The 13622-nt window shown below is 44.4% G+C and overlaps 1 protein-coding gene across 3 annotated transcripts in view; it reads left to right on the top strand.

The window, feature by feature from the left end:
• Nucleotides 1-1165: 1165 nt before the first annotated feature.
• Nucleotides 1166-13622, top strand: part of nhsa (Nance-Horan syndrome a (congenital cataracts and dental anomalies)) — a 72896-nt gene continuing 60439 nt past the window's right edge. For all 3 annotated transcript variants that reach the window (XM_028027183.1, XM_028027186.1, XM_028027184.1), the window contains exon 1: nucleotides 1166-1696. In XM_028027183.1, the coding sequence (XP_027882984.1) occupies nucleotides 1384-1696 (313 nt within the window). In that variant the 5' untranslated portion in view covers nucleotides 1166-1383. The remainder of the gene's footprint in view (nucleotides 1697-13622) is intronic.

Raw genomic sequence — 13622 nt, forward strand, 5'->3', positions numbered from 1 at the left:
TTGACTCTAAACAAGCTCCTAAATCTTGCTGAAAAGTTACGTAAATTAAAAAAATGTACTTTCATTGTGTAAAGATTTCGCGTCTTCCCTAACAGAGGCGGCCCAAGCCTTTTTGGGGCCCTAAGCGAATTTTCATTTGAGACCCCCCCCATATCAACATATCAACTCCAGATCCTTTATCATTTCTAAGCTAATTTATATGTGTGGCATAGCTACGATAATTAGCATTAGCATCATTTGTAATTAGCTGCAGTGTTATGGCTGTTGATTTTAGCAATCGGGAGTAAGAACCTAAAAAAGATTTAATTATTTGGATTTTGAAATGCAGAGTGGTGTTTAGGTGTGCCATAATATTTTAATTATTTGAAACTTGAAGACTAAATTTACAATAAACAAATGAACAACTTTGATATATTACAAATATTTCCCCAACAGTAGCAGCAGCCAATGGCAGGAAGATATTAATTGTTTGAAAACTATAAAAAAAAATATATAGAAATAGTTTCTTGTAGTTAGTTTGTATTATTCATTATTATTCTAAATATAGTTTTTTTCCCCGATTATGCTTGGTGCTTTTGGAGGCCCCCTGGTGGTGTGGAGGCACCAAGCAGCCACTTAACTCGCATATGCCTTGGGCCAGATCTGTTCCCTAGCAATTATTTACTTTAACAAGTTTTCACAGTAATATTTTTTCCCCTCATTACTCAGATTGTATTAAATATCTTTCCCTCCCTATGAATAAACGTATTCCAAATGAACGTCATATTTATCACATGTTTCAGTTTGAGATGCTGCTGTTGCAATAAAGTATAATTTTACTTTCAGGCATTTTGCCTGTTGCCTTTAGGGGTTTCAACCCTTTTCTTTCCCACCAAAAGTGGCACTTTAAGTAGCTCTTAAGAATGGTTTATACTCAACACTGAAGGAGGAGCACTTAAGTAAATACATTTAATAAAGCTGTGATACAAATAGGTTGTTTGCGGTTATTTAATTTCTCCGAAGTGAACTGAACTGTCCCTAGTTTTAATGTTATGGTGTCTTTGGTTTCTCCCTTTATTACACATTCACACTTCAGACTCCGGGTCCCCTTGGAAATCCACTCCAGGTTTTACCCGCTGCCGTTTTATTTAAAAAACCCACCTCTAGTTTAGAGGAGTGAAAAACACACCAGCATTAGGGCAGCAGATGACCCGGCGCAGCAGCGAGGAGCACACCAGTCCTCTCCCTGACAAACGAAAGGGATGGGGGGCATCAGCCGCAGCTGAGCTCCGAACGGCTGGACCAGGGGGAGCGAGGGGACGCAGCAGCTTTCTGCCCCCACTTGGGTGACTTTTTGCTGGATTTCTTACCCCCCACCTCCCCTCTACTCCTCTCCACAACAACATGCCATTTGCCAAAAGAGCCGTGAAGCCCCAGTTACTGTGCAGGTATCGGAGCCCAGGCGAGGTGGTGGAGCAGCAGCAGCAGCAGCAGCAGGAGGAGGGTCTGCTTTTCGATGACCTGGTCTCCATCAGTAACGTGGCTCTGTCCCGGACCCTGCGGCAGCTGTCGGACCTGGCCAAACATGCCTGCTCCATTTTCCAGGAGCTGGAAAGCGACCTGGCGTCCACCAACCAGCGGGTCAGAGGGCTTCAGGGGAAAATCACCCGACTCCAGCAGTGCTGCTCCGAGCTGGACCCCAAACAGGAGGCAGTGCGTGAGTACTCCGCTCCAACTCGCGCACGGCGCGCGCGTCTTGCTTCTTTCTCTCAGGAGAGACCCTGCACGAGGACGCAATTTTTTTTAAATTTCTTTAACAACTTTTGGACAAAACTTAAATAACTTTACCTAACAAATGTAGCTCACTGTACAAAGGTTCAGCTCGCTAAGCTATGTTTGTTTTTGTTTTTTTAATTCGGAAACACGTTTACATTTTTAAAGTTATTTTCTGTCGCAGCAGTCTTTCCTTCCTTCACGCTTGGCTCAGTGGCAGGGGCGTATGACGCTGTCTTCACCTCCTGTCAGCAGCTCTTTAAAACCAGCTATTACGCTGTTGTTTCTCTTCCAAAGAACGTCCTTCAGTAGCTCTGTCATTGTGACTTTATAACAAGCATGTGTCAGCTAACATTGCCAAATGACGCACTTCGCTCCGTGCGGGGACGCGCTTCCACTGGCCCTCTGTTTTTCCCTCTAACTTCATCAGAACTCAGAGCCGGTCCAATAAAACACGGGGCCTGGAGAAGAGTTTGATTCTGCGCCCGGCCCCCCAACCCCTCTACACCCTCCCTGGGTTTATGAACATAATTTTCCAGCTATATGTTTCAACTCTGAGCGTTAAAAAGTACTGATGTTATGGTGCATTCGGATTGTACTAAGAAGTCAGACTTTTGTTTTTTTTTTTTAGTTCTCAGTCAAAAAAACAACAAAAACATTGGGAAAAAACTGGTAGTGATAACATTATCAAAAGGTTTTCGGATTTAGCTCAAATGTTTTTGCAATGTTATTGCTGCGTTTTTCTTTTAATATTACCGTAATTAAAAAAATGGCCGAGGTCACAAAAAGACACAGACACATGCGCTATTTTTATTTAAATCAAGAAAATATGGTGTCAATCAGTTGTGTTTGGAAATAGTGAATTGAAATGTAAAGGTCAAAAGGTCAGTTCCGCTCCTCTAAATGCTCGGACGCTCACATAGATTTCCCAAGTCAAACAAACACAAGTCAGCCCATAAATACCAGTCTGTTTGCTCCGGCAGCCGTTTCATTTGCTTACACTCACAAGCAGAACCGCAATTTAAATGTTCTATTTATAAAGTTTTGAGGCTCATTCCACGTAGCGCCAAGTAAAAGTTGAAGGTTTTCCGTGTGAGAAGTTGAGCATTCTTTCTGCTGGCCTGGGATGCTAAACAGCAGCTTAGTTTGCTTATATCTCAGGCTGGCTGCCCAAAGTCAAACTCTGTAGTGTTGTAGGAGTTTAATCCTCGCAGTAGTATATATATTTTCTTCTTTCTTCCTGCTTCATACGGTGAAGTTCGATTGGCCGATTTGGCAGGAACTCATTACCCTGATACCATGGGAGGGCGGTTGGATATTTATAAAGGTGTGTATTTGTGTGTGTGTGTGTGTGTGTGTGTGTGTGTGTGTGTGTGTGTGTGTGTGTGTGTGTGTGTGTGTGTGTGTGAGCACGGCGTCCACAGCTTTGGACACACCCCAGCGGATTTTAACCCACTTCACTTTAGGTTCAGCAAGCCCTTGCACGTTCCCCCAGACCCCTGCTTCCTGTGGTCTCTAAATGGGTAATTTTGCCTTGAGGTATTTATGTGTGGCATGGATAGCTTTATACTGCAATCCCCCTCCTCTTTGGAAAAAAAAGAAAAGAAAAGCCTGACCCCTTTTAAAGCCAATTTAAACACACTGCAGTACGCAGTCTGCCGAGATTCTTTATTTCAACAGCGAGTTGCCGGTTTGTTTTGCTTGCATGCATAGTTGTGCGGTGATACGCAGGCCGCTAGCGTTTCTGTTCGGTCTTGCAGACTGTTTATGTCTGATTTCAGAGCTGTCAGTTGTTGTTTGTGAGTACTTTCCCTGTGAGGAAACCTGCAAAATTATTTCTAGAAGAGTATACATAAACGTTATGCAACGTTCAGGGTGTGGAAAGGTTAAGCCTTGAATTTCTGAATGGATTTCTGGATGCGATATCATCTCGCGTGCCGTGTTTTTTCTTTCTTTCTTTCTTTCTTGTTTAACCCCCTTTTGCTTTTAATTGCTCTTTTCATTGCAACGGTGTCAGGCGCGGTCTTTAACAACAGAACCCCGGTCTCATCTGAATGACAATCGGTGTGAGTGGAGCAGTCCGAGGCACGGTGGGGCGGGGGGGGCGACACGTCCACAAGGTGAAATCTAGAAGAACGCACCGCTGAGGAGTTGTTTATCACGCTGAAGGAGCAGGCAGATGTTAAACCTGCTGTTTAAAGCCTTGGAGCTGCTCGTTGTCATAAACAACCTGCAGGTAACATGGAGTTAGCCTGGGAGTGCATCGGATAAACAGCATTTGAGGCGAAGTTAAATGTAGCCGAAGGCCATGTGGTAAAATCTACGTAGGCGGACATCTTGTTTTTTTGTTTTTTTCTTCCAAGATGTTGATTTATGTAGATTGTCACATCTGCTTCACCGCTTCCACCGGATACACAGCACCTTTTCAAAGTAAAAGCAAAAGCCCTGTTTCATTGAGTCAGAACTTAACGAAGCACTTTTTGCTGAAGCTACAGAGTCTTTTTGGAGTGCGTCTCTACCAGCTCTGCTCGTCTAGAGTGTGAAGGTTTTGCCTGTTTCTTTGATAAAAACAAAGAAACAAAGAGACAGATTGGGGAGAGAACATTTGTGAGGGCTATTATGCAAGTCTTGCCACAGATTCTCAGTAGCGTTAAGGTCTGGACTTTGACTGGACCATTCTAAACATGACATTTCTTTGATCCAAACCCTTCAGTGTAGCTCAGGACAACACTCCCCTTAACTGGCACGTAAAACGGTCTTGATAGGGTTGGAGTTGTGTCTTACCAAGTGTGTTCTCGGTACATTTTGCTTTAATCGAACTATAGTCCGTTTATCTAGAAAGTCCAATTTGTTTGGGGAGATGTGAATGCGCAACTGAACTCTGATGAGGACCAAAAAAGCTAACTCTAAAATCCTAGGTTTAGGTTTGATTAAAGTGAACTCTGGAACGATTCGAATGCACATACGGACGCGAGCGGAGTGGAGACCGCTCCAAAAGCAGGAACCAGACTATAGCTCACAGCATTCTGGGTAAATCCAGCCAAACAAACCTGTGTGTCTAGCGCTAAAGGGAGAAATGGCTCATAGTCTTTTACCAAAAACAAAAGAGAAATCCTACAGCTGGTAAAATCTGACGCTACTTCATTTCTGTTTCCATTTTGTGAAGAAGGAGGTTGCTCTCAGTGTCTGCTTCTGAGGGTTTCTTCTTGTCCTTGGTACAGCGCCACCACAGGCGAGGAGGGGAACAGGTCTGACACAGATCAATGTGAAAGCGAACAGCACCGGCTGAAAATGTACTAAATGTTGCAATTTTGGTCCCAAATCGAACTGATTCTGCTGGACTATCAGGTGTGAAAACACCGACAGTTTCCATTTCTTTCTTCACTGATGTTCTCTGACATACCTCTGTCTGAGTCCTTCACAGACCATTTTGATTTGAATAAATTACTCCCAGGTTGACTCTGGTATACTAATAATGTGACTGATGAAGACAATGGGTGTTTTTCTCTCCACTGTACTTGCTGCTAGTTTATCCCACAACATCCATAAAACTCTCCACATACATGAAACTTTGTTGTTGTAATGTGGCAAAAATATGAGAACAAAGATAAGAAGTGCACTTTCAGCTAGCCAAAAACATCTTTTCTTTAATCCTTTCTCTTTTTCCCTCATACACACCAAACCAGAACTAAACCTGGCGCCTGGCAAATATCCCTCCCCGCCCTATGTTTGGACAGCTCTCCCATGACACCCCATCAACATCTTCCATGGACTACCATCAGATCTCTTCAGGCAGACTGTCCCACCTTGGAGTTTCTAGCCGGGTTTCAGGTTACCCTGGCTCAGTTTTGGAGGAGTAGCCGTAACGCTGGCGGCCTTCTGGCTTCTCTGGTCACGCAGCACATGGCTGGCACTTTGAGCGCATTCCTCATGGCAGACTGTGCCCCAGGAAAACAGTAGTTATGCAGCTCAAACCGAGTTAAACTCAACAGCAAACAGGAGAGCAATAATAATTCCTCATACCTCTGGCGTGCTGTCAGATTCTGCACAGCCATTAAGTGAAGAAAAAAGAAAAAGGAGAGTCTAATCTTGTGATAAGACATATTTGCGGTGAAACATAAATGATCCATAAAACTGTAAAAGTCAGGGTGACATAGAGCTGTTTCTATCTTTGGAGGATGAGTATGAATATGTCCTTACTGTGTAATTTTTGGAGAAAATTCATGACCTCACGTTTAAGAGTATAGCACCAGAAACATGCCTCCTCCTTTGTAAGAGTACTCTTCGGTGAACTTTTCTTAAGAAAACTAGGTCTTCTTGAAGAAATATGTATAAAAAAATGAACCAAACAATTGAGAACTTTGTCCTGAAGTCACATGGCAACACCTGTAATTGCCCATTAATGTCATTCAGTAGTTTTCAGCACGTAGAATCAATGATTTACACATGTGGGGCCGGGAGCAGGAAGTTTCTCACTCCATTACTTGAAGGTATTTCAGGGCATCCCTTTGCACTGTTTTCCATCCACCAGATCAGCTCATGAAAAATGACTGAACCTCAACAGATAATGCGCTGCAGTTACTCTCTACCCCGTCATTAGCAGTTCTGTGAGCTTCAGCGCCCTGGAAATCAAGAGTTTCCCCCATGCGGACGGCGGTAGCTCTGCTTGCTCTCCGCTCCACAGGAAAGCACGCTCGCTTGCTGACTCTGCCTTCTGAATTTGATTGACCCAGTCTGTCCATTACTGGGACTTGGATGTGCTAAGTGAGGCCGCATCGATGAGTCAATGTGCATTTTATCCGAGGCCAGTGTCGGTCAATGCTGGAGTCATCCGTAGAGCTGCGGTTAATGTATGTTGTCAGTGAGGGAAATGAAATTCGCATTTAACGGCGTCATATCGGTTAGTAAATATCAGTCAGACGTTCTGCACATCTGTCTTTGTTGTTGAAGTAGATCCATTTGTGCTTCGCCACAAGACATGTAATAAACACACAAAAATATGTCAGATCAGACCAAAACTTTATGTTTAACTTTATGCAAAATGCCGTGTGTGGCAGAAAGCACAATATAGATCACTCGCAATAAACCAGCCCCAATGTCATATAATACTATACTTTAAAAAGCTCCGGAAACTTCATCCAAAGCCCAACAGTCTCGTGGTTATGACCGCTTGTCCGCAACCAGGATACGCAGTCGTGGTTGCGGGCCATTTGCCTTTGCACACACACTTCTTACAACCAACGGCATGAAAGGCGACAACCCTTCTGCTTCAGTGTACGTCACACCCCTATCCATAGACATAGGCATAGACAGACTTTTTGTCATTCAACTGCACATTTTCAAATGTACGTATTGAGCAAAATTTCTGCTGGGTTCCCTCTTCCTTCCTGCATCATCTATTTTGGTTTTTACCAAAAAATGTCAGAGAGCGCTTGCCCCACGTTTCTGCAGACAAGCCTCCTCCGATTCAGTTTCTTTCCAGGGGTTTTTATCCATTTCACAGTTTTATTGTTGTAGTAGTTATTTTGTGAAAAACGGTCCAAATTTATATAAGTCCTCACAGTGTCAGACAAACACTCCTCAATCGTATTGGCATCTCCTGCTGGTACAAAAACCGCACAGTGTAAGCAGACTATCAACATTGATGTTCGAGTACATTTTCACATAAAACACGGCAACAAATTTCTGACCAATCGTACAACACTTTGCACGGACAAAATAGTTTGACCCAGGCCTGGGGTCGAATTTGGAAGGCGGATGCCTCTCTGTGAACAAAATGACGTAGTTTCCGTCACGGGTCTATGTTAGTGGTAGCTGATTTCTAAATTTGGGATAAAGTATGCCCAGGCCTCAGCAGGGACAGGGAAACTGGTTGGATTTTTAAAAACAAACGTTTCTGGAGCTCCAGAAGTGAACCCATCTTCACAGAGAAAATCCTTCACAGCTTAGAGACTGCAAAACGTCTGTGCAGACCTAATTATGAAGTTCAACAAACTCAAAGACTTCTAATAACTCACACCAAGAAGATGATAAAGGTAACTTGGGTCTGCAGCCTCTAGCTCTCTCTTCTCTTTCATTAACAGAACCATTTGCATACTTCTGCAGGTCTGGGCAACCAGCTATTGATATACTAGCCTTGCTAATTACAGTGCAGATTTCAAAGTCTTTGCTCAGTCATTCCTGCGCCCTCCCTCTCCATCCTCCCCTTCACAGGCAGGCAGTGGGAAAACCTCAGCCAGCCTTGATGCTGCAACTTCTTTCCTTTCATCTGTCATACAGCTGATGTCACTCCTTGCTGCTTCCTTTTGGCATTTCATTTTGAACTAAAGCAGATGCATTGATGAAATATTAAAAGCACTGTTGATGTACCGTGCAGGATTGAAGGTCTCCTACCAACCAGGGTCTCCGAACCTCTGGTGGATCCCCTGGGCAGCAAATCCAGGCGGTTTCTGCTGAACTGCTCTTTCAGGTCAAGCATTCCAGAAATCCAGTGGCCAGGAAACCACACGGCTGCTTCTTCACTTCTGGGACCTTTTTCCCTTAATTGGCCTTTAGTGCTTGTGTCATTAGAGGGTCGGAGGGGGTAGAAACGAGAGGCCGGGGTTCGTTTATTAAAGGAGTCATTCCATTCAAATCAAGGGTGAGGCGTTTCAATGCCTCGCTTGAGAGAAATGTGTTACTTATTACATCTTGCGTTCTTGCGGTGAGACCATTGACCAGAACAAGTGTTCCTGAGTCAGCTCTAATCCTTTGGCTCGCCGCCTGTATATTTTCAGGTGAATGTGCTAACATTTGGACAAAAGGCGCCTCTCTGCCGGTGCCTGTGTGAGAAGAGATTCTGCTTCAGAGGATGACGAGTCTTAGTTTGTTGTTGGAAATGGGAGATTTTTTTTTTCATTTTTTTTTTTCAAGGTTGCTGAATTCATGGGTCATGACAGGATGCCTCAACGCCCTGAGGTGTGGAAGTAAAATGTCTCCCCACACATGTAAACTTTACCCTTATTGGAAACATTTCCCCATCACTCAATGTTTATGTAGTTCTGAGTGTGGGACTGAAACACCAGGGGTATAATTAAAGTCCGCACTAAAGTAAAAGGGTTGTCTGGGGGGGCTAAGTCATCTACCCACTGACCTTAAAAGCCTGTCGACCTCCTCACCCCCATCTATACACACACCATCGAAACACAAAAGCTCTAACATGGCCGCCCCCATTTTTTTCTTATCACTGGCCTTTTAAAGACCTGCTCGCCCAATTAGAGTGGATTTTGACATGATATCGGTTGGCCACAGGTCAGCAAACCTGCAAGACACAGAGCAGGGTCTGGTCTGACTGAACTGCCACCGTGAACTCAATAAAGTAAACAAAGCCTTTGGTTCAGGTTGTTACTCCTGCCTGGAGCCGAAGTGAGCCATGAAAAACTTTGCGGCTACTTTGTTGAAGTCTTTTTTTTTTTTTTTTTGTCTTAAATCTTCTGCCACACTGTTTCCTTTCTTACCAGGTATGTTGGCATCTTGGTAAGAAAGATGCCAACATCTACATCTGCATTCATTTTTTTATCCATCCCCAATATTGTTATCAACCAATGTTCCAAGCTGCAATATCGGTATCGAATCGAACGTGATAAGGCTGTATCGGTTGAACATCTATAGCATTTAGCCACGTGAAATAAACCCCTTTTCCTTTCTGTTTTTGGCCGCTCGCCATCTGCTCAGCCTTCAGTCCAACCCCCATCTGGAGCCGCTGTTCCTAATGCTGATGCAGAAACGACTCCTGCTTTGTCAGAGATCAAATTTATTTGCTCTCCAGATCTTAACTTCAGGGAGTTTGTGTTTCACTACCTCTCGCCACATTCCTTTCCGTGGCAACCTGGAGAAATATTGACAGCCGAGATGGACCAAAGAAACCATAAAAACGGCTCTTTGTTTCACCGCGGCAAGACAGAAGCACTTCGCTCTACTAGCGCCAGCTCCCTTTCCTCCCTCAGCCTCTATACTTGAGGTTATTCGATATCTCCCTCGACTAACGGCACCGTCACAAAGGCATATTTAAGGGTTATGTAATAGAACTGCGAGTGAATACGCGTCTCTGGATCAGGAAAGGAAGATTAAAAAAGAAACGAAGACCTGTTCTATGATCTCTCCTGTTCCTGACTGTTGGAGGAAATTAGTAGGAAGCAAGAGATAAAGGATCTGAGGTGATGAGTCACAGCTTTTAAAAATAAAAGCTTTATGGTAAGCAAATCCCCCCCACCACCGCCTGCTCTGTTTAAAAGGCTTTACTCTTCCCAACAGAAACTTAAACCGGAGCAGTGAACCGTAGAACGTTTTACGTACGCACCACCGTCATGGGATTTTAAACTTTTTTCAAAGACACCCTCATGCAACTCTACCGAGCAGACAGAGAACAGAAACTGATATTGAAGCTAAATCCCAGGAAGGAAGCACATGTGGCTCCGTAGTCTCTGCCATGCAGGTGTTTAGACTGGGATCTGGGAGGAATGTGAACCACCCTCCCCTCCACGCCGCTACGTACAGCCACACACGCCAGCCAGGTTGAGTCTTTTAAAGTTGAAAGAGCCTCTTCATCCATCATCTTGCCATCATGTCACTGCTGCAGAAATGGGAAGCACCTGTTGGATATCAGGGTATGTGAACATAACTTCACAGGTTTAGGGTTGAGGTGGGTTTTTTTTCCCTCCTCTGGCACTTAGATTTTCTTTCCGTCTAAAACCGCCTGTTCCCATCTTAATCCCGATCATCCGACCGGAGCAACAGGTTCGTCTAGATTTGGATTACTGCACACGATGAAAACAGGCTTACGAGAAACGTTCGTCCTCAGAAAAACACACGGAGTAAACGTTACCACGCCGATGCCACATTAACACATTCACTTGCGGCGAAGTTTGAATTGTTTATTCATTACATTAATGTGCAAAGTCACATAAAAAAGATTAGTTTAATAGGAAATATTCTCCCCACAGTGTGGAAGCAGAGCCTGGGAGATTTTGCAATTTGGATTGTTTTTTTCCTTCTTTTTTTTCCCTCACCAAGGAGCCATTTAAGAGGGAAACGCTGAAGCATGGGGTGGAGACAGCAGTGGTAGCCATGTTGGCCACAACTGTCACTGAAATGTTTTACTGCTGCCTTGACTTTCCTTCTGCAGTTTCTCTGCATGTGGTGTTGCATTAGCCAAAACAACAACTCTAAAACGAGAGCCTCAGTTAGTAGGAATCTCCAGTCGAGTTCAAATTGGGGTTCCGGGAAAAAAAATCCGGAACTTCTCTCACTTAAGGCCAAGTTATTTTCTTTTTTCCGCGCTGTTATCTGCTTCCCGCTGTACTGGTAGCATCCTGTGGGCTTTCTGTTGTCACACTGATTTGTGCTTTTAGCTCCGGTGGTTTATGTGGGTCGGTACTGGCCGATCCCAACCTACATACATTGACTACATGGAGTCATGTAGCTCATGTAGCTCATGCTACATGCATGAGATCTGGGATATATATATATATATATATATATATATAGATAGATAATATATTATTACATTGAATTGTACATCCCATAGCTCATGCTCATGTAGCTCACTACATGAGCATCAGTGACCTGGATGCGGACGTCTCGGCGCGCCGAGTTTTGTCACTTTTACGCTCTCTCTCAAAATATTTCTAACTTTGTCTGTAGAGCCAGCTGCCACAGTTTTATATTTCCACTTCTCAGAAGTTCACCAGCGTGTCGTCACTGGCACAAGCATGACGAAGAACAGCGAAGCTGGCCGTCATGCAGGGCCGTGACATGGCACATGTTTTAGGCCTAGTAAAATCCTTTCACCAGCTCAGCCGAGAATATTTAGCTCTCAAGATTTTGTCAGGCAGTAAGTGAAAGTGAAAGTTAAACAACATGAAATAAGCTTTATCAAACCAGATTATTTCACCTCTGAATGTGAAGAAGTCTTTAAGAATGTGAAACGTTGCTTCAGTGACTGAGTTTTGAGGATTTTGTCTGCTTTTGGAATAAGCAAATAGTTTAAGTCCAGATTTACATAGTTTAGATTTTTGTTTTTGCCTCCTAGTCCTCTTCATTGTGATTAACAACCCAAACAAGTTCACCTTTGTTTGACTTTTGCTTCTTCGTTCTTCATTGCCTTCCTTTTTAAGGGACCAGTTCCTCACCATCTACATTCATATTTTATCCTTGCCAGAAATTTCTGTGCCTCGGCTCCCTCGGGCATTTTTTTATACTCTGTTCTCACTCAAGCTCTCACTCTCTGAGCTTCTCGGCCTCTATCACACTCCCTTTTCTCTCTCTTTCTCTCTCTCTTTCTCTATCTCTCTCTCTATCTCTCTCTCCCAATTTCTTATTTTGGGAATCAGCCAGTCCTGCTCCCAGCAGCCCCACTGGCTAGAGTGCTGGGATATAAAAATGGATGACCTGCCCTCCATTATGCTCCTCGTACAGTGCTCAGCTTGAAACATTTAGCGACCCTAAAAAGCGGTGCTTTCATGCTCGGCGTGAAGATGCGTTGATTAATATTTGATTCAGTCTCCCCAGGCTAATGCGTACCTGAATCACACACCTGCCGGGCGCCTTTCTAAATCCAGAATCCAAGCTTTTCTGTTTTCTTGGCTTGTGGCTCATCACAGCAGTCAAAATGCCGCCAGCTCAAAATAAAGAATTCATTAGATTTCCCAATAAAGCTTTCAGTTTCGGTCTGACCATTTTCACTAAGCTCATGACACAGACAGACAGAGAGAGAGAGAGACTTTACAAGAAGTCCACCACCTCATTTCCAAGAAGTTGTTTCTCAAGATCCAGTTTCCAACCTACAGACTCACTGCTCACTGGGGAGCTGATGGGGACTTCCACTGACATCTGAGCACTGGAAGCACTGGACTGAATGAGGCGCTGCATTGTTGCGAGGCACGGTGCAGAAACGGTTAAAGGCCTGCACCCCATCTGTTCAGATTCTGACATACCACGCCGTTTTGGCACTCCAGAACCGTCCAGGTTGGCAAACTGCTACATAATCCGCCATTAGAGTCTGCAAGTACGTTTACCGTACACCCGAGAAGCCAGGGGATAGCAAAGTCCGTCAATCATCAAGAACAGGGGTAACACCCACTTGATGAGCGCCATTGATGGCTGGGAAGAGGAGTAGAGGAAAAAAGTAAGACGATATTTTTGGTCAAACACAGATTTTTATCATCCATCAAAAGCTGCTGAACGGTCCTTGTGATGCGTTGCCCAGTCTGTGTTTGCAACCCCTCTCTACACCAGGATCCATTTGTTGTAGAGCAAGTCGCTGCAAAGTTTAGACTTCATGTCTGGCTTTGTGTGACGCTGGATCACATCAACGTTTATCAGGTTTTCAACTCTTCCTTCGAAAAGCAATCATAAAGTCTGATGAGTGTAATTTGTCCCCAACGTTAACTTTACAATACATTTACACAGTGCTAAGCCCTTTTTGGTCGCTCGCGAGTGGGTCTCGACATTTTCCCGCCCGGTCTCCAGAGTTTCGGCTGTCTCCACTGCCAGACCCCATGAGAAATAATTGCTGGAAATAACTTTTTATGGCGAGCCGTTCATGGGAAAAGCGAGGGCCAGTGTCTGCGGTTGCATCACAGGACTCACGGACGGGTCACCCTGCTTTGGATCAAGGACTTTGTGGAGTCTGAACGGAGTATTCTTACTCTCTGACTGCTCTGGAGATGGCAGCTTGTCGGGCTGGGCGAGGAGGAAAGCACCCAGAAGGTGCGCCTGGGTCCTTACTAGCCGAGAAAGTCCCCATGTGTTGGCTGCCAGCCTGGAGGCTCGTAAGCGCCGTGGAAGGTGTCTCTCATCAGAGGCACACCCTGTTCATTTAGGACTCCGGC

This window comes from Xiphophorus couchianus, chromosome 9 (assembly GCF_001444195.1).
Source record: "Xiphophorus couchianus chromosome 9, X_couchianus-1.0, whole genome shotgun sequence".
In the NCBI taxonomy this organism is placed as follows: domain Eukaryota; kingdom Metazoa; phylum Chordata; class Actinopteri; order Cyprinodontiformes; family Poeciliidae; genus Xiphophorus; species Xiphophorus couchianus.